Raw genomic sequence first — 27173 nt, forward strand, 5'->3', positions numbered from 1 at the left:
CTCAAATAAATTGGTTACTCTCTAAGGTGCCACAAGTACTCCTTTTCTTTTTGCGAATACAGACTAACACGGCTGCTACTCTGAAACCTAAGAATGTTAATAACCCAAAGGACCTAGTCTTCCAGCAAATGGGCGAGGCGAGCTGAAGCAAGTCTGAATATTCAGGGCCAGATTCTGTCATCAAGTATGCCAGTGTAAATCCGGAGTCACTCCGAATTTACACCTATGTAAGTGAGCAAAATGCGGCTCACCGCCTTTCTGATTCCAATAATCTATCCTCACACAGAAACAAGGGCTAAACAGTGCAAACAACAGTGTGTGTGTCGGGGGGGTGGTGCGGGGTAGCTGGAGGAAGAAATGTGGGTCGCGGACGAAGCGGGGGTGGGCGGACAGGGGCGAGAAGGGGCAGCGAGCAGGAAGAGAGGAAGGAGAGGAGCGAGCGGGGAGGGGTCGGGACACAGCCTGGCCGCTGCCCTGGTGCTACATTAGCTCCGGCCCGCCCAGCGCGGCGGGTTTCTGCTGAGCAGCCAAACAGCCCCGGCAGGCGGAGGGGGCGGTGGCGGGACTTGTGACTGGGCGGCTCGGAGCAGCCGCGGCCCAGCAGCGGCAGCGGGAGAGCCGGGCCCGTCGCGGGGCAGGGGAGGCGCGCGGCGGGAACCCCGCGCCAGCAGCACCATGGCCACCAAGGTGAGGGGCCGCCGCGGGGCCCGGCCCGGCCCGGGCTAGTGCCCGGAGCCGCGGGGAGGGGAGCGGGGTCGGCCTCCCCCGTCCCCCGTCGGGGGCGAGTCCCAGGAGACCCGCGGTTGGGGTGGGGGGAGGCTGGTGTTTCTCTGCCCTCGGGCCAGGCCTAGGGGCCAGCGAGGAAGGGGCTGGGGCAGCCCCCGGGGCGTTGTGGGGATGAACCCCCGCCACCTCGGGGCTGGGCTCGGCGGCCGCCCCCCCCCGTGTAACCGCCAGGGCCGGGGGATCCCGGAGACCCCCCCCTCACCCCCGGGGCCCGTGTGATTGTGCCTCGCTTGGGCCCTGGACCCACCCTCGGGCCAGGCAGGAGGGGAAAGGCGTTTCCAGCGTCACAAAGTTTTACAGCCCCCCCCCCCCCCCGCCGCTCTTTGTGGTGTTTCGCCTGACCCCATATGCTGCAGGATGGTCTCAGCCGCCCCCAACGTCAGGCCAGGGGCACAGTGCCCGGGGTGACTTGTAACCCGCAGATCAGAGGGGACCCCCTGAGTTACAAAACCCAGTGGCACCTCGTTTAAACACCCTCCCCCCTCCCCGCCGGATACGCTCAACCGCAGCTTCCGAATCTGTGCTGCTAATAATAGCTGGAAGAATTAAAATGTGTGTCGGTATTTGTCATGTGGGCCTGGGCATTTTACCCTGTCCGGACGGGGATGATAGATTGGTCAGTTTCACTTTTGCGTCTTGTTTCTCTTTGGTTCTCCCGAGTCCTGATATGGGCAATAGTGGCATGATTTAGTTGGGAACATTGTGCTTGGATTTAAAAACACTCCCCCTAATGTTCATTGAAATGTCAAAGCAGTGGCATGGACACATTTCTGTTCATGTTAGGTTTTGTAAAACAAAGAAATAAATGTTTGGGGGCTGAAGTACCTTAGGTTGTCCCTTTAATTTCACAGCTGTGCAAGCAAAAAACCTGGGCCTTGGCTTTTCAGAGTTGCTGAACTCCTTGCTGCTCTTGTTGACTTTAGTGGCAGTTGTGACTGGTCAGCGCCCTTGAAAAAGTCCTTACGGAACCAAACTCTAGACATTTCAATGTCATTCAACTTTGTGTTTTGTTCTGTGTTTTTCTATACAGTACTCAGCATTCAAGCAGGAAGGAAAATGACTGTGTTGTTAGGTCTGGCCTACACTTGAGATTTAAGTCTAGTTACATTACTCGGGGTGAGACCCCGAGAGAGACATAGTTAAGGTGACCTAAGACTTGGTTTAGACAAGAAGCACTGCAGTGGTGCAGCTGCAGTACCTTAAGTGTAGACATAGCCTTAGTATTTGATACAATGACTTACATTTCAAAAAGATCGGACACAAGACTCAGTTGCTCAATGGAACTCTGCCTTGTCTGTGGTTATGTATATTTGCCTGGAAGTATTGCTTGTTTTCTGTATATAGCATAGTAGGTTTATACACCTGAGAATGGCCAAATATAGAAGGTGTCTTTTCCGGTCAGTTTGATTGCAGTGGGATAAATTCATTTATTCTCTTCTAGTGATGCATGTGTGTGTGTTCCACTTTATAAAACAAGAGTACCACTAATAGATTGGAAAAGGCCACATGTATTCCACAGTTGCTCTTCAAAGAACTGATGCATATTTGTTTTATATAATCTTCTGAATGATGTTCTGTTTTTTGTAGCTCATATTAAAAAACTGTTTTCCTGCTGCCATGTGATTTTTGTAGCATGTGAATTAGCAGTGTTAGGAGTTCTACGGTCTGATTTTGATTTGTAGTAGTGTATTTGGTTTCTAAAAAGTATGAGACTAAATTATTTTGCTTTGTTTCTGAACATTATTAGAAAACTAATGTAGTAATTGGACTTTGCATATATGAAACCAGTCTAAGTAATCTACGATATTTATTTGCTAACTTAGCTGAATATAAAAGATTATGCTGTTTTCATTAAAAGGTGTGTTGTCTGACTAGTAGTTTTTTATTTTCTTAACTTTTTAAAGGCCAGACGTACTTATTGTGACGTGTCACAATATTGGAAACAATGCTTTTGGGATACAACTGGTTCCATAAACTAATTCTGCAGCTTAAAAAGTTCCATTTTGTTACTAGTAGACCCTGTCCATAGAGAATAACGATAGTATATGATTCTGGATGACTTAATATTTGACAAATTCTGTATCTTGTATATATCCAATTTAGTGCATTAATAGTATTGTATAAATAGATGCACATTACTCTTTAGATAAGAAGCCTAAATCCCAAGTCAGATAGGTGCTTTGAAAATTTTACTGTTACACCTAAAATTGGAGTGTATATGCATCAGAGGTTTAGAATGTTGATGTTGGATTTGGCTTGGTTTTAATATTGTTAGTTTGAACTAATTTGCGATAAATGTGTGTGCGTGTATGTGTGTGTGTGTGCACGGACACACCAGAACACTTCTATTACTTGTGGTAGTTAGAAGGAAAACTGCATTACTTTTGGCATATATGTACTTCTGCAATTGCGGTAATCACTTCAAATGGTGCCTATTTCAATGTGGAATAGGACCTGCACTGTATTGAAAGGAGGATATGAAGGACTACTGTTGATTCTGTGCCTGGAAAGAAGAGTAATTTAATTGTATAAATGTGGAGACTTGAACACTCTGTTTTTCTTTAAATAGCTCCCCAGTTTATAACTTGTTCAGAAACTAAAGACAGATTATGCTATCCCTGATTTAACTAAAATTATATTGTGGGTAGAAGAGCAGCAATTATTTTTCATTCTTTATTTCTTAATTTTTGGGGAAAACTGTTGCATATTACTTCCTGATTTTAACCTTCAGTATTTGCAAATTAAAGACTTGGTTTTTTTGTTTTGCTATACTGGTAAGTTAAGTTTCTATTAGAGTGGTGCCAAACTATTAAGTTTTTGTTGTATGGCATGCATATGAGATACAGCTATTTAGGGTTAAATTTGGTAAACTTGTTTAATTGTCAGCTGTGATCCTTGTAGAAGCAAAAAGAAAAGGAGTACTTGTAGCACCTTAGAGACTAACAAATGTAGAAGCAATTGACCTATTATATTTTTCTTTTTAATGGTTGGTGCAAGAAGACTGTTTGAATTTCAATACCCAGTGTTTAGAAAGTTAGCTAAATAATAATTTACCATATAAATGAAATAGGATTGTATTTATTATTTTTAATCCCAACCCTTCTGAAATAGCTGACTCCAATGAGAAACATGCCAAATGTTGGAAATACACATGCAAAAATCTGCAGAACATAATCCTAGAGTAGGGTTGTTGACCTTGGATATTTATTTGTCCTAGTTTAATAACATTTTAACCACTGTATACATAGATTCAAAGGCCAGAAGGGACCATTGTGATCAGCTAGTTTGACCTCCTGCATAACACAGGCAACAGGACTTCCCTGAATTAATTCTTGTTTGAGTTAGAGCATATCTTTTAGAAAAACATCCAATATTAATTTAAAGATTTCCAGTGACGGAAAATCGACCACAACCCTTGAAGTTATTCTAATGGATAAGTACCCTTACTCTTAAAAAATTTGAGTCTGAATTGTCTAGCTTTAACTTCCAACCATTAGATCTTGTTATACCTTAGTCTGCTAGATCGAGGAGCCCTGTATTACCAAATTTCTTTTTCCCTGTGGGTACTTAAACTGTGATCGAATTATCCCTTCATGTTGTCTTTGATATGCGAAATATACTGTATGGAGCTCCTTGAGCCTTTCTCAATAAGGCTTGTTTTCCAATCCATTTATCATTTTTGTGGCTCTCCTCTGAGCCCCCTCAAGCAATTGTCAGCTTCCTACTGGAGTAATAGGAAATACAGGAGGAGAGTAAAAAAAGCCACATTTTGTGGCTGTGACCTTTTAAGCATCCTTACAAACTGAGTAACCTGTTTAAAGGGAGGAGCTATGGCCCAGTGTTGGGATGCAATACTGATAGAGGACTGGGGTATTCCTGGCTCAGCTGTGGATTTTCTTTCTGACTTCGGGCAAGTCATATAGGCCAACATTTTCAGAATTGTTCACTGATTTTTGGGTTCCCCAGTTTTTGGATGCTTAACTTGAGATCAGTAGATCCTGATTTCCATTAAGTTCTGAGGGCCAGCACCTTTTATTGACTTAAATGGAACGGATGGTTACTTAGCACCTCTGAAAATCAGGCTCCTAGGTATATCAGAGCGGGTACTTAACATCTGAGGCATCCAAAATTAGTGGACATTTTAGAAAATGTTGATAACTTCTCTGTTCCTCAGTTCTATGTATAAATGGGGGAGAACGCTTCCCTAATTCACAGATGTGCAGGGAGGCTAAATTAATACTTGTAAAGTTTATTTCTATACAAGAGAAAAACACTAGGTTTGCTTCTGTGGTACCCTTTCAGAAAAGACACTTTAGATCAGAGGTGGGCAAACTACATGTCGCGGGCCACATCCAGGGAACTGGCCCCTGAGCTCCTGGCTCGGAAGGCTAGCCCCCAGCCCGTCTCCTGCTTTCCCCCGGCCCCTGCAGCCTCAGCTCACTGTGCCACTGGCACAAAGCTCTGGGTGGCCTGACCCGGCGCTCGGTGCTGCGCGGTGGCGTGGCTGGCTCCAGCCGGGCGGCGCGGCTGCCTGTCCTGATGCTCTGGGTAGCACGGCTGTAGCGCCGCCAGCCACCGGTACTCCAGACAGCGCGGTAAGGGGGCAGGAAGCGGGGGGGTTGGATAGAGGGCAGGGGAGTTTGGGGTGGTGGTCAGGGGGCGAGGGTGTGAGTAGGGTTCAGGGCGGTCAGAGGGCGGGGAACAGGGGGTTGAATGAGGGCAGGAGTCCCGGGGGGGGGGCAGTCAGGAAGGAGAGGGGGCATTGGATGGGACAGCAGGGGGTAGGCGGGGCAGGGATTCTGGGCGGGACAGGGAGAAGGGGTGGTTGGATGGGGCAGGGGTCCCAGGGGGACAGTCAGGAATGAAAGGAGGGGTTGGATGGGGCGGTGGCGGGTCTGGGGCGGTCAGGGCACAGGGAGCGGGGCGGGCGGTGGATGGGGCAGGAGTCCCAGGGGGGTCTTCAAGGGACAGGGGGGTTGGATGAGGAAGGAGTCCCATGGGGGCTGTCAGGGGGCGAGAAGCGGGGGGGTTGGATGGGGGTGGGGGCCAAGCCACACCTGTCTGTTTCGGGAGGCACAGCCTCCCCTAACCGGTCCTCCATACAATTTCAGAAACCCAGTATGGTCCTTAGGCCAAAAAGTTTGCCCTCCCCGGGTTAGATTCTTTCTGCATTTGCCTACTTGATTTCTTGGAGGTAATTGACCCAACCATTTTTCTCGTTATTTGCAATGTTGTAATTTCACTTTTATTATGTCATTTGTCACATTTAAGCTTCATTCAGTTGTGGGGTGCTGGAAACACCAAGGAGCTGTATGCTGACTTCTAAAGAATGTGATCTCAGGCTCAACATATTTTTAGAGACATATGTTATTTAATAGATAATTCCTTTCCTTGGGAGGTCTAGTTTGGAATTTGCTAAGTCACTCTTCCAGCAGGAAAAATAAAGACTATAATAAGAGGATCCAGTATGTCAAGTACACTGTGCTTTTGTGGTACTAATGTAAGATCTGGATTTTAACTTGAAATCAATCAGCCTGACTGATTCTGTTGGTCCCATTGGAGTCAATGGGTAAATGGCACTACTTGCGTGAGCAAAGACACTTGTTTTGCAGGATCAGATCCTTAGTTGCCAGTTTTGGGCCCTATTCCTCAGGGAGATCTATACAGGCAGATCTTTACCCCAGCATGGAGTCCCATTTTAGTCAGTGGGACTCTGTGGGCTAAGGATCCACATGTGTGGATCTGTTTGCAGGATTGGGCCTTTTTTTCATATGTTGAGGTGTTTTAGGAAGAAACTTTAGGACACAGAGTACATTTTGGTTCTTAGAAAAAAGTGTTAACTGGCATATTTTTAATACTTGCAAACAAAATAAATGCACTTTTAAGGAGGACAGAGAGAGGATCTCCAAAATTTAGAAGTAAAGCTTTATGCTCCCTATCTGCACCCTTATTTTTTTAAAATTTTAATTCCTTAATTTCCTTTCAGTTTTAGTCTTTTTCACTGCTAGGTTTGCTGAAATGGGTAAGTTTTGAAGTGTTCTCAGCTGTATTCTTAGTGACAAACCAAAGTAGAACTAGTTCTCTTTGCTGTCTTGTGTGCAGAAGTGAACTCCCCTTTGGGTTTGTTGAGATTAATTCAAACCAAAACTGAGAGCCATCTCTAACAAATGAACTAAATTAAGTGTTCTAAAACTGTCTACTCCTTTGTGCAGAAAAAATTAAACCTTTTAAAGACCATCTTAGCTATTGAAATTGATTTCTTATGGAGGAGTATTTAACAAAATATGAATTGTGTCTTAATAGCATTGTTAGTTGGAAGGGAGTTATACAAACCATTTCCTGCTTCTTTCAGCACTCTCCACCCTTTGGGAGTTCAGTGAAGCAACACGTAATACAAGAAATGAGATCACTATGCTGTGAACTGTATTTACAAACAAAGGGCTTGCTCCTGTGCACCCTTATTCAACAAGTAGTCAATTGAAATCAGTGGGTTTACTAATGTGAGTAAGGATTTGCAGGATTAGGCCAAAAGAAAACAAATGCCAAGATGTTAACAGCAATAAAAATGTCAAGCAGGAAGATGATTTATTGGGTAAGAATGCTTGGTAATGCAAATTTACCCTAAAAAACCACAATCCACCCATAGAATGAGAAAAACAAATGTGGACTTAAACAGGGCCATATAAAAATAAGTTAGTTTGGTGTCATGCCTCAAGTGCATGACCCACTGCTTTCTTAATTTATTTCTAGCTGTTTTTGTTTATAATCTTCATAAACTTCCTGCAGTCAATGGATACGTGGTTTCCCTCATTTTTTGGCGATTGCCAACATGAGTTTGTTTTTCTTGTTGCTTTTGTTTTTTAATGGACCTGATCTTATTGTCATTGAAGTCATTAGCAAAACTCCAGTTGACGTACATGGAAGAAAAGATTGGGTCCTGTATGATGATTTGCTCAGATGCTGCTGCCTATATGACTCAGTATTTCTAGGTTATTTTTACCATCTAGAGATTGAGTCATCAGAACATCATTTCCCCAGAGCATATCATTATTTAAAAAATCTCCTGTTTACGATAGCTAAAGGGGAGGAGAAGTCTTACCTATGTAGATTTCATCTTGTTTGAAAACTTGATTCTTAACATTATTAAATGTTTGTAACCAGATAAAATTCATTTCTAGTCTCTCCATATACTGATTTAATTTCTGGAAAAAATAAATAAAAGCCCTTTTAACTTGTGCCTTTGTTTTTGCTTTACCAATTACATGGCTTACCTCAAGACCATTGTGTTTTTTTAAGACGAATTGTAGTACATCTTATGAGTTGTTCAATAGATTTCTATCTGTGAATTTTCAGAGTAGTAGCCGTGTTAGTCTGTATTCGCAAAAAGAAAAGGAGTATTTGTGGCACCTTAAAGACTAACAAATTTATTTGAGCATAAGCTTTCGTGGCATGCATCCGATGAAGCGAGCTGTAGCTCACGAAAGCTTATGCTCAAATAAATTGGTTAGTCTCTAAGGTGCCACAAGTACTCCTTTTCTATCTGTGAATTGTCTGCCAGTCTGTTAAAACATCTAATTTAATGGTCTTTTGAAAATCTTATTTAAAATTACAAGATATGCATAGGTAGATTTCTTTTGTTTACGTGACTTTTATCTGACCAGAAACAATTTTGTTGTGACAGGAAGTTGTGTAATTGATCTTAATTACAAAGGGATAGAAGCCATCACCTCTGAAATTTGTCAAACTACTGTGAGAACTGTATTGTTAAATATGCTGGTTCCTTCGTGCCTTATTTTTAAAAGCTATTCCAACTTTAGTACTATTGGAATTGTCACCTCATGAACAGGTGACATAATAGGTTACAGTGTTGTAAAGCAATGGGACTAACTTGTTGCTTTGAACAGCTTTCCACAATATAAAATACCATGAAATTTAGAGAACTAGAACTGTTTAATCAAATTATTTGACTAGTTGTGAATATTTAGTGTGTCACAGTTAAAAATAAAACTGCTCATTTTACAAGTATATTCCAAAACATAGATGGTAAGATTGCTTTGGACTATTGAGGCACTAAGCTTCATAATTTAAAAAAATACTTCTTTCATTTTGTAAGTGGCAGAAATCTTGGCTCATGTTTTTCTATCTTCGGGTATTAAACCCTGCCAACATAAACAAAATAAAATGTGTATACAGTACCCCAACAAATAAAGCTAATGTGCTACTGGAGAAAAACAGATGTTTTTAACACACTAAATATATGCTTACTCTATATTAGAGCCTAAGTTAGACTTGCCCATATTCTTGCCTTGCCAGTTCCAAAGGCAGTCTCCCTGTGTTTGGGCTTTGTAAATAATAAATTTCCCCAGTATAGGAAGCAGGCATTAACACCAGAGTCCTCTTCCACTTTGAAGTCCAGCCCAAAGTAATGGATTGTTATGGCTTGCCTATGATGGGGGGGGGTTCATGATTTATAAGCACCAAGAATGAAACTCCCTATAGAAAGAGTTGAAGTTTCCATATTGTAATTGCACCCAAAAGCAGTGGTGGATTTAGAGTTAGTGGGGCCCTGTGCGCAGCTTCATTTTCGCCATGGCCACCCCCCCCTCCCCCCAATCAGCCAAGAAAAAGATCATTCGCACTTATCTCCCCCCCCGCTTTTCATTCTTTTTTTCTTCCTCCTCCTTCTCCTCCTCCTCCTCCTATATTATAAGTAATGGGAAGTAAATGAAAATAAAGTGAGGTACCTTGATTGGGGCAGGGGGTTGGGGTGCAGGAGGGGTTGTGGGGGGGGCTTTGTGAGGAAGTTTGGGTGCGGGCTCTGGGCTGGGGAAGGGGGTTGGGGGCAGTGCTTACCTTGGGTGGCACGGCTCCCACAGCGACCGGCACACCCCACCCTCCACAGCGGATCCTAGGCGGCGGAGGGAGGGGCCCAGAGGATCTCCCTGCACTGCTGCCCGCAGGCACTGCCCCGCAGCTCCCATTGACCTCAGTTCCCAGCCAATGGGAGCTGCGGAGCCTGCGCTTGGGGCAGGCATAGTGTGTGGAGGCACCCTCCGGAGCTGCAGGGACATGCCGGCCGCTTCTGGGAGCAAAGCGGAGCATAGGGAGGGAGGCAGAGCGGGCAGGGAGCGTCCAGAGATGTGCCAGCAGCCAGCTGCTTTCGGGAGTGGCGTGGGGCCACTGGCCATGGCATGCAGATAGCCTGCCTGCTTGAGCCCTGCTGCGCTGCTGGGCGGGTCTTGGGGAAAGGTTGTCAGATATTTGTTCTGTGTTTTGGGGCCTCCCTGTCATTGGGGGCCCCTGTGGTTGCTTTCATGGTAAATCTGCTCCTGATCCAAAGAGTCATTATTGTGTGAGTTGAAGAGCTTTCCTTTGTCTGGCAGGTTCATTGATTCATAGGCCAGTACTCTGGCGCTCCAGCTGAGGCGCTGGGTTGGTCCTGCTCCAGCCGGGGCGCAGGGTCGGGGGCCACACCGCGTGGCTCGGCCCTGCTCTGGCACTCCAGCCAGGGCGCAGGGTCGGGGACCGCTCCATGCGGCTCCCGGAAGCTGCGGCATGGCCCTGCTCTGGCTCCTACGCACTCCAATGGCCCCCTCCAGCACTCCAATGGGAGCTGCAGGGGCGGTACCTGCAGGGACAATATCTGCAGATGGGGCAGTGTGCAGAGCTGCCTAGTTGCGCCTCAGTGTAGGAGCTGGAGAAGGGACATGCCACTTCTTCTGGGAGCTGCTTGAGGTAAGTGCTGCTTGGAGCTTGCACCCCTGAGCCTCTCCCCATGCCCCAACCCACTGCCCCAGCCCTCATCCCCCTCCGACCCCCTCGGTCCCATCCCAGAGCACCCTCCTACATCCCCAACTCCTCATCCCCAGCCCCACCTCAGAGCCTGCACCCCCAACCCGAGCCCTTACCCCCTCCCACATACCAACCCCAATTTTATGAGCATTCATGGCCCACCATACAATTTCTATTCCCGGATGTGGCCCTCAGGCCAAAAAGTTTGCCCACCCATGATTTAGACCATCCTTACAGTTTAAAATCTCCAATGATGGAGATTCCACAACCTCTGTAAGCAATTTATTCCAGTGCTTAACTAGCCTGACAGGAAGTTTTTCCTAATGTCCAACCTAAACTTCCCTTGCTGCAATTTAAGACCATTGCTTCTTGTTCTATCCTCATGTTAAGGAGAACAATTTTTCTCCCTCCTCTCTGTAACAACCTTTTATGTACTTGGAAAAAGGTTATCATGTCCCCTCTCAGTCTCCAGTCTAAACAAACCCAATTTTTTCAATATTCCCTCAGAGGTCATGTTTTCTAAACCTTTAATCATTTTTGTTGCTCTTCTATGGACTTCCTCCAATTTGTCCAGATCTTCCCTGAAACGTGGCGCCCAAAACTATTCCAGTTGAGGCCTAATCAATGTGGAGTAGAGCAGAAGAATTGCTTCTCGTGTCTTGCTTACAACACTCCTGCAAATACATCCCAGAATGTTTGCTTTTTTTGCACCAGTGTTACACTGTTCACTCATATTTAGCTTGTGATGCACTATGACCCCCAGATCCCTTTCTGCAGTACGCTTTCCTAGGCAGTCATTTCCCATTGTTCCTTCATAAGTGGAGTACTTTGCATTTGTCCTTATTGAATTTTGTCCTGTTTACTTCAGACCATTTCTCCAGTTTGTCCAGATCATTTTGAATTTTAATCTAATCCTCCAAAGCACTTGCAACCTCTCCCAGCTTCGTATCATCCGCAAACTTTATAAGTGTACTCTCTATGCCATTATCTGGTTATACAATAACCACTAACAGCTTTTGGTGTAGAATTTGAGTCTTGCTTGCGTAAGAACCAGAGATCTTCATAATAGTCACTAAAAAAAAAAAAAAAAAATAGTGTACCTGTGCAAGAATTAAGCAGTGAGCCACATTATTCTTAGGCTATATGTGTGTGGCTCAGGTGTGCTGAGGATTGATGCCAGTCCTTCAGCCACTGAAGATGTGTCCCAGTTGCTCAGAAATGAACATATTGCTATTCTGATATGTTAGCTTAAATTTTAAATGTCACTTAAAAAAAAAATCCTTTAAAAAATCCTTTGAAAGAGTTCAGTATTTAAGTAACAGTTGACGTTTCAAGAAGTCCAGCCACTCCTGAAATATTTTGAGAACGGCTGACTGCAACAGGTGAAAAGTAGCATTTCCCTTTGAAATTGGTCCACCAGCTTAGTTCCCACCTGCCTTCTGAAGCTGTTTTTGCTTGAAAAGGCACATCTGTTCATTCTACTGTCTTAAACTAGTAAATTGTTTTGTCCTAACTTTTAAGTAAAGGATAGCACAGGTATAGCAGTATGCTTTGCCAGATGCAGTGGTTAAAAATTGCTAATATTTTCTATTAGCTGCTGTTAACATATACAAGACAGACTGAATTCTCAATTGCTATGACTACAAGAGCAGGCCTTCAAAGTGAAATGAAATACTAGTTTAAGCCTGTTGGCTTTTGCCAAGTAATGATGTAATAAAACCACAACATTTGAGTACGTTATCTGAAATGAGGCTTTGTTACTTGACTAGTATAAGTTGGATGACTTGATATTTAATAGTAAAAAAAAAAAATTGTATTTATTTACAGTTCTTTGCTATTAAAGCGACTACTAGGAGCAGTGCACAATATTTAGTTCTATTCAATATAATCCTAGATCTATATGTATGTGATCTTTTTGAAGTTTTCGCTATCTTTTATTTTATTACTTTGTCTTTATGGACCAACATCAGCCATTTATCCATGAGCTTGAATTACTCTGTCATTTCTTTGTCTTCAATTTATTTAATACAAATTTTGCACACCTACTTATTCTTTTTTCCAAATGATTAAGCCAGAGAGAGTACAACTGGAGGGTGTGATCCAATGATCCCTTGGTGCCAATTGACAAAAGGCACAAGGAGTGCATGGGGCTTTACCGGAATCACCTGGATCAGATATATGCGTGATAGTTCACCGAAAGTTGTCATGTGAGGGCTCTACTGAGAGCCAGTAGCCCACTGGTGGTCTTAGTCATTGCGACATATATGGAAGGATAATCTTTAAGGAGTTGTGTATCTATACTGAAAATTGTGTTCTTGTCGCCTTGGCATTAAGGCAGATCTCCAGGTGGTGACATACTTAGGGTGACCAGATGTCCCGATTTTATAGGGACAGTACTGATTTTTGGGTCTTTTTCTTATATAGGCTCTTATTACCCCCCACCCCCTGTCCTGATTTTTCACATTTGCTGTCTGGTCACCCTAGACATACTCCTTGCCTGAAAGGAATATTTCCAAGGTAACAGACGCCTATCTCTGTGTCTGGTTATTTTGCTATCATTTGCCTCACAATGTATGCCTGTTTGCATGAGCCACCGGCAAAATAAGAGATTGCAAAATCTACAAGAAAGGAAATCTATAGGATGAAACAAACAATGGGGAGGGGTGTGTGTGTGTGTGTCCCTGTTTATGAATAAAGACAAAAGATTCTTTTTGTATATCTTGGGGTAACAAGCAACACATGGGCTCTTTCACTGAGGAGACAAACAGCATGTTTCTCATGAAAAAAGGGTCACAGCGAAACTAGCTGTAAAATGCTTCAGGGTTTTGCATGAGGAGTACTTGGTTAGACAGGATAGTATCTTGTTAATTAAGTCTAGACTTTAGAAAGCATGTTATGATTTTATTTTACATTTTAACATTTGTTTCCAATACTTTTACTTGAATCTCTATTCCTTGTTAAATAAACTGACACTTGATTTCACTGTAAACATACCTGTAAGAACAGTGATCTGTGGTAGACCTGGTGAGCTGGGTTATACTCTTTCTCTGGAAGGAGTGAATCTCTGGATAATGTGAGTGTGCAGGGGACCAGTGGCTGTATATTACAGGTTGAAGCTTGGTGGGTTCGAGGCTTGGAGTGTGCCTATTGCTAACCTGTAGAATATCAAAACATGTGTTCCATGTAAGAGTAACTGATTTATTAAATAAATGACATGAATTGAGCTGATTGTTTCTAGTCACTGTGTCCTTCAGGATTTTAGAGTTAGCCAGATCTCCTCCTCTCACACCTCAGTTTTATTCATAGCTTGGAGAGAAAAACAAGGCTTCCTTCTTTTTCAACTCCCAGTTAATTTCTCAGTTTTGAATGAAATGAAATAGTCTTTGAAATGAACTAGTTCAATAGACTGAAATGAAGAAAGTATTCTCTCTGCACCTGCAGAAGAAGCTTACTGCTGTCAAAAGCTGGTTTAGCACTTCAGCAAACACTGGCTCCAGGTGCTTAGCCAGGGACTTCCACCAATTCAGTGGTTGAACTTTCTTTAAAATTTGACAGCAAACATGTACTGATTAAATTAGAAAGTAATATTGAATTGTTTTAATTGATTATAAAATTAATATAGATTAATATTATTAATAATTTAGATTAATAGGCCTTAATATAGATTGTCTTAATATAAAAATTAGTTTTAATAGGTTGATTTTTGAAATAAAAATATTTAATTTAAATAAAACATTTGATTTAAATAAATTTTAATTTTTTTTCAATCAAGTTTTTTTAATCCACCCAGATTCGTGGGTAAGTTCCTAATCAAGCCCTCAGGCTAAACACTTCCAATTATAAATGGCAAAGTGTGTGTTGAAGTTGGCTTTTGGCAATTGCTACTTTGTACCTGATATTCACTACAAGAAAATAATTGTAGGTTAGGTTCAAGAACTCTACCTGCTGTATACCAGAAACCAGTGTAAACTGAGATTGGTTGCCCTATGGTTACAGAAGTCTCCAGTCTTCTCTAGTGCCCTTTGAAATAATTTGACAATTTCTTACAACTAGAGAACAGCTATCCTTGTCTCTGTTTTTAGGGGTTATTGTCAAGTACATTGCCATCAGCTTTTTATATCGAATTGTACCCTCTACCATCCCCACACTCGATTCTGGTATCTCAGCAAATGAGCTTATACCAAGAACTCTCTAATTAATATTTGCTAGCAGTTCAGTTTTGTGGAGGAATGGAATTTCATCTCCTTTCCTTTCAGTCCTGCAGGTGGGGGGTGTATTCAGAGGCTTCCTTGAAGTGGCTGGAGGCTAGCTTGTAATCACAAATACAGTTTTTTACTTCTTGAACAAATATTAACTTTAAAAGTGTCACTGCAGAGCATTTAAAATAAAGTCCTTCTTTAGGCAGCCTGCTACATCAAAGAGCTGAATATCAACTTGGAGAGTTTTTCCAAAGGAAAGTGAAGAAAATAAGAAAAGGAGTACTTGTGGCACCTTAGAGACTAACCAATTTATTTGAGCATAAGCTTTCATGAGCTACAGCTCACTTCATCGGATGCATACTGTGGAAAGTACAGAAGATCTTTTTATACATACAAAGTGTGAAAAAATTCCTGCTGGTGGGGTGGGAGGAGGTATTTTTTCATGCTTTGTATGTATAAAAAGATCTTCTGTACTTTCCACAGTATGCATCCGATGAAGTGAGCTGTAGCTCATGAAAGGTTATGCTCAAATAAATTGGTTAGTCTCTAAGGTGCCACAAGTACTCCTTTTCTTTTTGCGAATACAGACTAACACGGCTGTTACTCTGAAACCTGAAGAAAATAAGTTGCTGTTTTATAACTGTCAGTATAGATAAGGCCGTATTTATCATTTTGAAAAGCTGTCAAGTCATTTCCTTTATTTAAAAAAGTCCAAATATAGATATAGTGTTTTGATAATGTAATCTAATTTTAATCAGCAAGATGCCAATGGCATCAGCTAGGGCCTTAGCACTGCCTCATACTCTACCAAGGCTTTTTGAAATGTGTGTTTCAGCAGCCATTTTAGAATCTGTATCAGTGCAGATTAAATTGTTTGAACGCCCAATGCATTTAAGGGGTTCTTACTAAATTTCTGAAACAATAGTTAGAATAATACTATATATGTAGAATCCAACGTTAATATATATTTTTTTAAAAACCTCTGTCTACAATATTTAGACACAACACTCTGGAAAAGAATATTCTCTCATCAGAACTTCATCTACTAGCAGGATAGAATGACTCAAATCTGTTCCCTGGCTTTTTATCAGTATTAGTAGAACCCTTAATATACATATTTGTATTTAACTATTTAACAACATTCTGTTTTGATTATAATTCACCAGTGGGTGATGAACCAATCAGCAGAATTGAAGATGAGTCATAAAGAGGGAAGGCCTTTCAGCTGCTTGCCAAATGACGAACTCTAAAGTTATTAGAGTAGCATGAGTTACACATGAATCCATCAATTACAGATGGAAGAAAATATTATTCACATAATGGCATATAAATATCATGATTTCTATTGAAGGAGTAGTGGTGGAATAGTATATCTGAGTGAATAACATATCAGCACTTTTTAAAATTAAGAACTGGTGAAAGTATTTTAAAACATGTTTTGAAGGAGCATATAATTTTGACAATCTTACAGGAAAATAGTTTTTAAAGAAAAATCTAATATAAAAGTGACATTAAGTAAAAATTCATCACATTTTAAAAAAAATCACTGTTAGTTGTCACTCAGATCACCCTAAAATGTAAATCCATCTTGAGAGGAGATTTCAGTTTAATTAGATTTTCAACTTGGTTTTATGCAAATATTGTTTGTATGTGTTGAGCAGATGCAACCATTCTGGTGTATGATCTTGTTGATATACTGCTGTAGAAGCTGTGGGTCTCCTTTCCCATACACTCCCTAAAAGAATATGACAGGTGAATAGCTACTGTGTGCGCAGCGGTAAAAATATTAAGTGTATAAATGTGATGCATTGTTCCGTCACATTTTGAAAAAGTATGTTTTAAACTTTATCATTTCCATCCAACCACATTCTACCCTCCCACCCTGCATTTCATGGGTTTGCTCTGGGAGAGTAAAGTAGGAAGCTTGATGCTGGAATTCATCCTCAGTGCTTTCTTCCTCAAGCTGTCTGTCATCTCTCATTTCAGCTGCTACAACTGCCATGGAATTTTCAGAACCTAACATTCCAACCCAGCAGTTCTCCAAACACTGTATTACTCTCTTTAGAACTCCCTAGGTGCTATTCTCTAGGGGAATGTTAAGAGAAGGGGAGGGGCCTTTCTGTCTTCCCTCTTGAGTTCTTTCCCTTGCTCTCACCTGTTTCTGTGCGCTTGTCTAGACTATAAAATTAAGTCAACTTTACATTGGCATACAGATGCCACAGTAATTACGTAGCTTATGCATGTCTACATCTTGCTACTTATGCTGGTGGTGCGTGTCCTTACCTGGAACACTGGTATCAATTGTACTGTCAGTGTGGGGCATTGTGGGAAGGCTACTGAAAATCAGTAACAGTCAACATGAGTAATGCAGTGTCTACACTGCCATTGCATTGACCTGCTACATTGATGTTGGCTCTACTCTGCTCAAGGAGGTGGAGTTAAGATAGTGTAGCTGGGCAGTTACATCGATGGGGAGTGAAATGTAAGTTACTTCTATAGTTAGGTTGACATAAGCTGCCTTGCATCAATCTAACTCTGTAGGTAGACCAGACCTGTCACTTGTTTCTCTCAGGTTGGTTATGGAAAAGGGCATATGTGTCTGGGTGCAGGGATTTCGTAATGTTACCATTTCTTCATGAAATTAGATTCTTCCGGTCTTTTTTCTATGCTATATTCACTCTAGCTGTGTTCACACTAGCATTCTTCTTCAAATTTCCTAGTGTCATAGCTCCATCAGTAATAGCAACAATAGGAGAGCCAGTGTGGGGCATTTCATCTTGCCCTGCTCAGAGCTGGTCTGGAGGACACAGTGAATAAAACGCTCATGGCCTATCCACATTGTTGCTTCTGGCATTGTTACCGCTGGTGGAGCTGCAGCAATAGGAAATTTGAAGAAAAATGGTAGTGTAGACATCCCTCGGGTAAACTGGTGTAGTTCTGTTGACTACAGTAGAGCAAATGCCAGTTTGTCACTTGAGGATCCAGCCCTAAAAGTTAACAGTATGCTTTTTGGGATAGTGGTAGAATCTAGGACTGCAAAGACAGACTACCTTTTTGCTTATAACCATCTAGCATTATATGTGTTTTTTTTCTTAATACTGATATTCACTAGACTGATATTTTATAAAAAAAAAAAAAAAAAAGTATCCCAGGATATTATGTCACATCTTCTGTAGTCTTGCAAAACTGCTAACAATTTTTATACCAAACTATCCACACTTAAATTCCACAATAACTACTGTAATCCTTGAGATGCAAAAGTCAAATTCTTCATTATTGAGATGTTTTGACAGACATAATTAAAGTATGCTGCACACTTTTGTTTAGAAATTATTAGGCAGCCAAACTTCTTCAGTTCCTGCCTGATACCACGTGGGGGTCTTACGATAGAATCAGAGAAATGTAGGGTTGGAAGGGACCTTGAAAGGTCATCTAGTCCATCCTCTTGTGCTGAGGCAAGACGAAGTATACCTAAACCTATGTGACAGGTGTTTGTCCAGCCTGTTCTTAAAAACCTCCAATGACCGGGATTCCACAAGCTCCCTTAGAAACCTGTTCCAGAACTTAATTATATTAACCAATTATATTTCCTTAATTAGAATTCTTTTCCTAATATCTAACTTGAATCTCCCTTGCTGCAGATTAAGCTGATTACTTTTTGTGCACCTGCTTTATAGTAATTTCATCTAGACTATATTTCCCTTATTTGCTAATGAGAATGTCATAAAAGACTGCATCAAAAGCTCTAGTGAAATCAGGATGAATCCCATCTACTGCTTCTTCCCATACACTAGGTCAATAACCATGCCAAAGAAGGAAACTAGGTTGGTTTGGCATGATTTGTTCTTGACAAATCCACGTTGACTATTGCTTATTATCCTCTAGGTCAGTGGTGGGCAACCTGCAGCCTGTCAGGGTAATCCGCTGGCAGGCCGCAAGATAGTGTTTACATTGACCGTCTGCAGGCATGGTCGCCCGCAGCTCCCAGTGGCCGCAGTTCGCTGTTCCAGCATGTCCCTGTGGCCCACGCCACTTCCCGCAGCTCCCATTGGCCAGGAACGGCGAGCCGTGGCCACTGGGAGCTGTGGGCAGCCGTTACTGTGGATGGTCAATGTAAACAGTGTCTTGCAGCCCACCAGGGATTACCCTGATGAGCCACAGGTTGCCCACCACTGCTCTAGGTGCTCACAAATTGGTTGTTTAATAATTTGTTCCAGTAGCTTTCCAGGTATCAGTGAGACTGACAGATCTTTAATTCCTCGGGTCTTCTTTATCTTTAAAAAGGGAAATAGGTTCTCCTTTCTCCAGTCTTCCAGGACTTCACCAGTACTCTCTTAGTTCTTGAAGATAATGGCTAAAAGGTGCTGAGATTGCTTCAGGTAGTTCATTTAAGTACCCTAGGATGAATTTTGTCAGGCTCTGTTGCCTTGAATATATCTAATTTAATTAAAAATTCTTTAACGTGTTCTTTCTCTGTTTTGGCTTGTTTTTCTTTTCCCATGTTAATATGAATTGTGTTAAGCATCTGGTCACAATTAACTTTTTTAGTGAATACTCAAGCAAAATAGGCATTAAGCACTTCAGCCTTAATAAATGCCTTAATTATTAGCTCCCTTTCCCTGCCAAATAGTGGACTTATACTTTCCTTTGTCTTTCTCTTGTTCCTAATGTATTTATAGAACCTCTTCTTAGACTTTTATGTCTCTTCCTGTTCTTTTATAGCCCTCCTTATTATTCTTTTATAGCCCTCCTTAGCAATTTGTCTTTGTTTCCACTTTTTGTAGGATTTCTTTTTGATTTTCAAGTCATTAAAGAGTTCCTGATGGAGCCATATTGGCCTCTTGCTATTTTTCCTATCCTATCTTTCCTTCATATTGGGATAGTTTGCTGTTGTGCCTTAAATATTTTCTTTGAGAAACTGCCAGCACTCCTGAACTTCCTTTTCCCTTAGAATTTATTCCCACTGGACCCTACTTCACTAATTATCTTGAGTTTAAAACCCTGTTCCTCTGTGTTCCGTTTCTGTTGTTTGTCTTAGAACCACATATGAATTCTGTGACTCATTTTCTAAAAACAAAGCAACACATTTTGAGAATTTATTGCTTTAATATTTATAAATTCAGTTGTAAATAGAAGTGAACACTAACTTTAATTTTTATTTCAATTTAGTTGCATTTTTAACTGCTCTTAATATAATGCACATACAATGTTATCTCTCTTTTATAATGTGACCACAATTTTAAAATTGTGTCTTTACTACAAAACCTAAGTTTCTGTGTAATCTGGTGTAAATGAGGCACTAATTATTTCTGAACATTTATATCAATGTGGATATCGTGATTAAGAAAAACATACATAGAATGTAAAGGTTATATACTCGGCTCTTGATGGGAATTTGCTTATTTTTGACTTGCTAATGTGTGTTCTACATGAAACTTGGCTGCAAAAGCTTTTAATGCTCACAAAACAAAAAGATTTTCAAAATAATACCAGTGTGATTGGTAGCATACGTATTTTAAAGAGTGAGAACTGCTGTTACAGGATTCAAAGGTTCTCTTTCTAGTTGGGCTTCTAACATACTCATGCTTTGCTGAATTGTGGTTTTAACCTGTTTGACTTTGTTTACCCACTTGATATATATCATAAAATGGTAATGATTTTTTTTAAAGTGCCCAACTAGATGGATTCCTTCTTGCTTCTCATGGGCATTGTGAAGATGAATGTTTGAAGTGCTTTGAGACGTTTGTCTGAAACGTGTTAGATAAACAAACATAATTATTTATATTTTTTTAATTTTGGGGGTCTGTTAAAGCTGCTCTTTCCTTTCATTTCTGCTTTTCTCCTACCTCCTCTATCTAGGAACTGTATAAGATGTTTAGAGAATATAATAAAACCCAGTCTTGTATAAGTCAAAATGAATAAAACAAATTAAGGGGAGAGAGACCCAGATGAACTGTTAACGTGAGTTGTCAGTTTCAAGGGCTCCCATATTACTTGGCCTATTGGAAAATGCTTTTCAGGTTATCTGTATATGTATTATTATTTGCATTTGTAAATTTGTCATCACCTCTAGCATCTGGTTACATTACAGTTACTTGAATTCCTTGAGAGGGCCAAAGCCCTTTCATTACCCTTTCCTCTGAAAGTTTTTAAAATGGATTTTCTACAAAATTCCAAAATCTTGTTATGCTTATAAGAAGCACACAGGATCTTTTTCAGGGAAAAAGGCAATATGCCGCATTTATTGAGAATACAGCAGTTAGCATATGCTTTTCAGTTTCACACTCACCCCCCTCTCTCTGCCAGTTGATGTTACCATCCAGAGTCTGGATCCATCTAGTGGCCAGCCAGATTCGTCACAGAGGGGAGCCTGGCTCTGTCGGTCGCGAGCCGATGCTCCTGGAATTATGGCAAGTTGAACCCAAAGCCCCATGGCCAAGCACCCTGTTCTTATAGTCTTTTTTTCTCTGTTGAAGTCTATGGGTTTTGCTGTGTCAGTTTGTCACCGGTTACTCCTTAATTGGTGTTATCTTTTGATGTTAACGTTCCAAAACACCTCTTAGAGGGTCATCCTGTCCTGGTTTCGATTTAATCAATTGTTTTGTCTTTAGGGGGGCAACCTCCACTTCAGGGTCCTCAACCTGCCCTTCCTTCATTATGGATGCTTGTTGATGGTTTTCTGGTGTCGTTAAGTCTCTTCACTCCTTCCTTGACCATCTAGCTATAACAGTGGCCTTCACACCTTATCTCTTCCTGATGCATACATTCCTCATTCACACAAATACAGAGACCTTTTACAGAGACCTTCAAAGGTATACAGCAGTTGAGCAAGAAAGGCATTGTAAATTAAACCTTAGTAAATCTTGTAATCAAAACAGTTCACATTGTGGCCCAGGCCTTCAACATTCCTCTAATCTCATTAACATAGACACAATACAAGATCCTGTCTCTTACTTACTAAACCTTAAAACAAAGAAATGTATATTTAACTAGAGTGCCTAATTTATAATACATATAGGAAACCATAGTAGACATTATAACTTATCCTAAAACGAAAGGGTGACCATAATCAGTCATAAGGATTGTTCTGGTCTGTCCCTGCCTTAACATCAGTATAGACACTGGCAGTCTGTCAGATGCGTTTCTACCAATGTCCCAGAGGGTCATTCCTTTCTACTATTCAAAAAGGGTGGCTGGCAGGATGATCAAATCGTACATTAATTCTTATAGTACAAATATAAAATCCTGCTCTTACAATCTTACCCATGGCCCAGGCCATCTACTACCTTGGGATATTGCTTGCAATGAGAGAGCTGAGTCTGTGTGCAAAATCAGAACTAATGAAACGGGCAGTAACAAGTGACAGAAAAGCTGCTTACAAGCTCTTTGGGAAGAGCTCAGCTCTAAGGCTCAGGAGTTCTTCCACTCTACTCAAGAACTGACTGCAAAATAAAGGCCAGCACTGACTATAGGAATTTCATGACAATAACACTGTCTCAGTTCAAAGTAACTCTAAGACCTTAAACAATCATTGCCATCTCTCCTGGAGGAACTAACTGCTTTCTTGGTGGTATCAGTTTTCTAACCTCCAACAGATGATTGAAACAGATGAACCCATTTCCTTCCATATGGTCTGGTTTTAATGTGAAAAATACCATTGATCAGTTATTGTTCTACAACATATTTTTAACTACACTCCTTGCTGTTTGCCTTAGATTAGTGCATACTGTTTTGTAACACCAGACTTTTAAAGGTTTCATAGTGGTAGCTGTGTTAGTCTGTATCAGCAAAAATATTGAGGAGTGCTTGTGACACCTTAGAGACTAACAAATTTATTTGGGCATAAGCTTTTGTGGGCTAAAACCCACTTCATCGGATGTGTCAATTCCAGGAGAGGCAAAGCTGCTTTTGTCCAGGAAGATTGAAGTGTCCTGTAGTAGGTGACTTCTGGGTACCCGTCTCCCCAAGCCCTAAGATGCAACCAAATTTGCTCCAATCCCTCAGACAGAGACAAACACCTACAAGATCTTTATCAAGCATTCTTAAAACTACAATACTCACCTGGGGAAGTGAGGAAACAGATTGACAGAGCGAGATGGGTACCCAGAAGTCACCTACTACAGGACAGGCCCAACAAGGAAAATAACAGAACACCACTGGCCATCACATACAGCCCCCAGTTAAAACCTCTCCAGCACATCATCAACGATCTACAACCTATCCTGGAAAACGATCCCTCACTCTCACAGACCTTAGGAGGCAGGCCAGTCCTCGCTTATAGACAGCACCCCAACCTGAAGCAAATACTCACCAGGAACTACACACCACACCATTGACACACTAACCCAGGAAGCAATCCCTGTTACAAAGCTCGTTGCCTACTCTGTCCCCATAGCTATTCTAGCGGCACCATCAGAGGACCCAACCACATCAGCCACACCATCAGAGACTCATTCACCTGCACATCTACTAATGTTATATATGCCATCATGTGCTGGCAGTGCCCCTCTGCCATGTACATTGGCCAAACCAGACAGTCTCTATGTAAAAGAATAAATGGACACAAATTGGACATCAGGAATGGTAACATACAAAAGCCAGTAGGAGAACACTTCAGTCTTCCTGGACATTCTATAACAGATTTAAAAGTAGCCATCCTTCAACAAAAAAAATTCAGAAACAGATTTCAAAGAGAAACTGCAGAACTAAAATTCATTTGCAAATTTAACACCATGAATTTGGGCTTGAATGGGGACTGGGAGTGGCTGGCTCACTACAAAAGCAGCTTTGTCTCTCCTAGAATTGACACTTCCTCATCAATTTTTGGACTACATCCACCCTAATCGAATTGGCCCTGTCAACACTGGTTCTCCACTGGTGAGGTAACTCCCTTCTCTTCATGTGTCAGTGTAATAATGCCTGCTTCTGTAATTTTCACTCCATGCATCTGAAGAAGTGGGTTTTTTACCCACGAAAGCTTATGCCCAAATAAATCTGTTAATCTTTAAGGTGCCACCAGACTCCCAGTTGTTTTTGTGGATACAGACTAACACCGCTACCCCCTAATAATTTGGGTAATCTGTCTGTACAACCTATGAATTCTAGCTGATATTAAGAGACTGTTAATATGATCATTGCTGTATCATGGAATGCCTCTAGGTCTGTGTATCCACCATTGCTGGCCAGTCTTTAAGCAAGTCCTTCCTAGAGAAAGAAAAGTAGCCTATTGTTAAGGTTATCAGCATATGAGCGGCTCTTACCTGCGGAGAACAAAGAGTAACTGCATCCTAGAGGAAGCCAGTTTTCTCCAACATTCTTCATTTGGAGAATGTAAAAATCCCAAAATGTAGGACAAAAAAGCCAAGTTATTGAGGCTAGCCTTTAAAAACCGCAGAGTGGGAAGACTGAGGGCTTGTCTACACTGGCAAGTTTCTGCGCAGTAAGGCAACTTTTTGCGCTCAAACGGCAGACCTGAACATGCTGCCAAGCCACTTTGTGCACAGAAACTCCTCAGTTGCAGCACTGCAAAAAACCACTTTGACGAGAGTCCTAAGGGTATTTGCACAGAGGCTCCAGAGCTCTATTGCCAGTGTAGACACTTGATTGCTTTCTGCCCTGTAGTTTCTGACAGCGTTTGCATGCTGTGCAGATCTGCTCTGGGACACAAAGCAAACCATTAATGTGGAATGCTCATGCTGTTGAACACAGGGGTGTGTGGGGGTGGGAGAGTGAGGGAGAGTGCTGTGCAGAGAGCCCAGGGAGGGAGGCGGGGCTGATGTCAGGGTTTCCCTCTGCCTCAGGACTAGTTGCTTCCTGCCGCTGTATGAACTTACAAGACAGCATGCTGACACACACTCTGGCCCCCAAAACACTGTCTCTCTCCCCCATTCCACCCACCCACTCACACACACACCCTGTCACACATTCGCCCCACTTCAGTTGAAAAGCAGCTGGCAATGGAGTAGGATGCCCATGGAACAATGGGATTGGGAAACCTGCATCGTGTGCCTGCCCCATGAGGTATTGCAAACCCTTCCCAAAGCACCCTGTGGCCAGTTGCACAGTGGGATAGTTACCACAATGCACTGCTGTCTTTTTGTCATTGCAAGAGCCGCTAATGTGGATGCGCTCCAGCGTCACAAGGAGCACAGTGTGGACACACAACAGCGGTTTAATTCCAGCTTTTTAATAAAAGTGGTATAACTTGTGGCGCAGAAACTTGCCTGTGTGGACATACCCTGAGGGTATGTCTGCACTACAAACCTAGGTCAACCTAATATAGGTCGACTTACAGCTGCTGCAGTAATTACTGTGGTGGTGCATGTCCACACTACCCTCCTTGGGTCAGTGGTGTGTGCCCTCACCAGTGTGGGGAGCTGAGAGCCCAGTCTCTCAAATCTGCTGGCAGGAGCCTGGCTAGATTAGGTCTATGCATCTGTAATTAAAAAGTGATCATTTTGGGAATTGTTCTCAATTGTCTGCCGCTCAATTGTTAGTCCTTCATACTTAATCCCTGTTAGACCACTGTAGTGTATTGGGTAGAAAACGAACACACTAACTTTTAAAAAATAAAATGAATCCATTTTTACATAGCTTGATGGCAAAAGTTAGGATATGTATAGTGAACCATTAAGATGGAAGTTGTCCAAAATCTTGCCTTTCGGAAACAGAGTTTGCATAGGTGTAAGAAGAGAAAATAATACTGTAGACTCTGATGAAATGTGTTTAACTGTCATGTGAATCATTCTTGTCAAAAGTTCCTTATCCATATTTCTGTGCAAAAGACTTGAAGGTACTTAATGTACAAAAGAAAATGTTCTTTTGTTTCACTGCCTGTTAAATCTATAATCTGAGACAAAGGACAGATGATCCTAGAGCTTCAGGGTGATGTTTGCAAAACTCCTGGATGATTTTCTTGTAATACATTCTAATAATTTACAAGCTTGCACTAAAAATTTTAGATGTTTCAAAAATCACTAATCAACTTCCCTTAATGTGTGTTGGAACCATAAGCTTTGAGATACTCAGGCTATGTACACACTACCATTTATGTTGGGTTGTGAATAAGCCGCTCTCCCAGAGTGATGTAAGTTACGCTGATCTAAGCGCCGGTGTGGACAGCGCTATGTTGGTGGGAGAGCTTCTCCTGCTGACATAGTTACTACTGCTTGCCGGAGGTGGAGTAATTAAGTTGACCAGAGAGCTCTCCCCTGTTGGCTTAGAGCATCTGCACTAACAGTGCTACCAGGGCACAGTGGCAAGCTCTGTAGTGTAGCCATAGCCTCAGTTGTGGTTCTGTAGCCTCAGATCTGCCCACATGTGTTTGATTTCAGTTATATTTTTACATATTGCTGCTAATTTATAATTTTGCAGGAGAAAGTTTGCCTAGTTCTAAAATACTTGTGTTATGTAGAAATCAAAATAAGAATTAAAAAGTCATACTACTATATACAAGCAGAAGATTAATAACTTTTATTTCTGTATCATGGTTTTCATTTTGAAGGACCTCAAAATGCTTTACAGGTTAAATATGTTCATATCAGTCACACCAATAAAAGACTTAGTGCGCTATCTTATTACTACATTATAGCTATACCAAGCAAAACTGATGATATTCAGAATTTCTGAAAATGACATCAATTTCATACTACAATTTGACATGCCTGTAAATGAGGAAAGGGTACTCCAGTATTTTTTTTTTCCAAATACAGTTTAGGTTGATATCTCCTGATTGCAATGAATAAAGTCTAGTGATGATGCTGTGCTGCAGAATGATTGGTGGTGATTTGTTTTTCTTTATTGTGGTACCCAATAGGTCCCAAATCAGGATTAGGTCCCATTGTGCGAGACCCCATACTAACGCATAGGAAGGTCTCTGGTAACTGGCCTGAAGAGCTTGCAGTTGGATTTGGTTGGAAAATTTTGACAGGATGAACCGTTTTCCGTTGGAAAGTGTGGTTCTGTTGAAATTGAAACACTTTATGAAATGGTTTGGATTTCACAGCAACTTCATTTTGGAAAAAAACTGGAAATAATATCGGCGGAAAAAATTCCAGCGACATCAAGACATCCTATGTAGACGTTTTTATAATGAAACAGTTAGGGTTTTTTTGTTTTGAAATTACTTCATTTTGAATTTTTAAATGTATTATAAGATAAAATGAAAAAAGTCAAAATCATAACATTTTGATTGAGTTGAAACAAATTTTTTAAAATTTTCTGTTGCAGAGAATTTTGAAATTTGTTGGTTTCGTTCTTATTTTGAAATCTCAAAAAGCTTTGCCAAAAGGAATTTCTGTCTTCTGTCCAGCTTTATTTGCAGTCTAAGTTAATTCAAGATACAAGAAGTGAATCTAATGATACAAGTTGAGGAGGGGGGAGGATACATAGATTATA

The 27173-nt window shown here is 41.4% G+C and overlaps 1 protein-coding gene across 2 annotated transcripts in view; it reads left to right on the plus strand.

The window, feature by feature from the left end:
- The first annotated feature begins 522 nt into the window (after nucleotides 1–522).
- Nucleotides 523–27173, plus strand: part of SNX9 (sorting nexin 9) — a 99961-nt gene continuing 73310 nt past the window's right edge. For both annotated transcript variants that reach the window (XM_077813265.1, XM_077813266.1), the window contains exon 1: nucleotides 523–687. In XM_077813265.1, coding sequence (XP_077669391.1) covers nucleotides 676–687 — 12 coding nt within the window. In that variant the 5' untranslated portion in view covers nucleotides 523–675. The remainder of the gene's footprint in view (nucleotides 688–27173) is intronic.

The sequence above is a fragment of the Eretmochelys imbricata genome, chromosome 3 (assembly GCF_965152235.1).
Source record: "Eretmochelys imbricata isolate rEreImb1 chromosome 3, rEreImb1.hap1, whole genome shotgun sequence".
NCBI lineage: Eukaryota > Metazoa > Chordata > Testudines > Cheloniidae > Eretmochelys > Eretmochelys imbricata.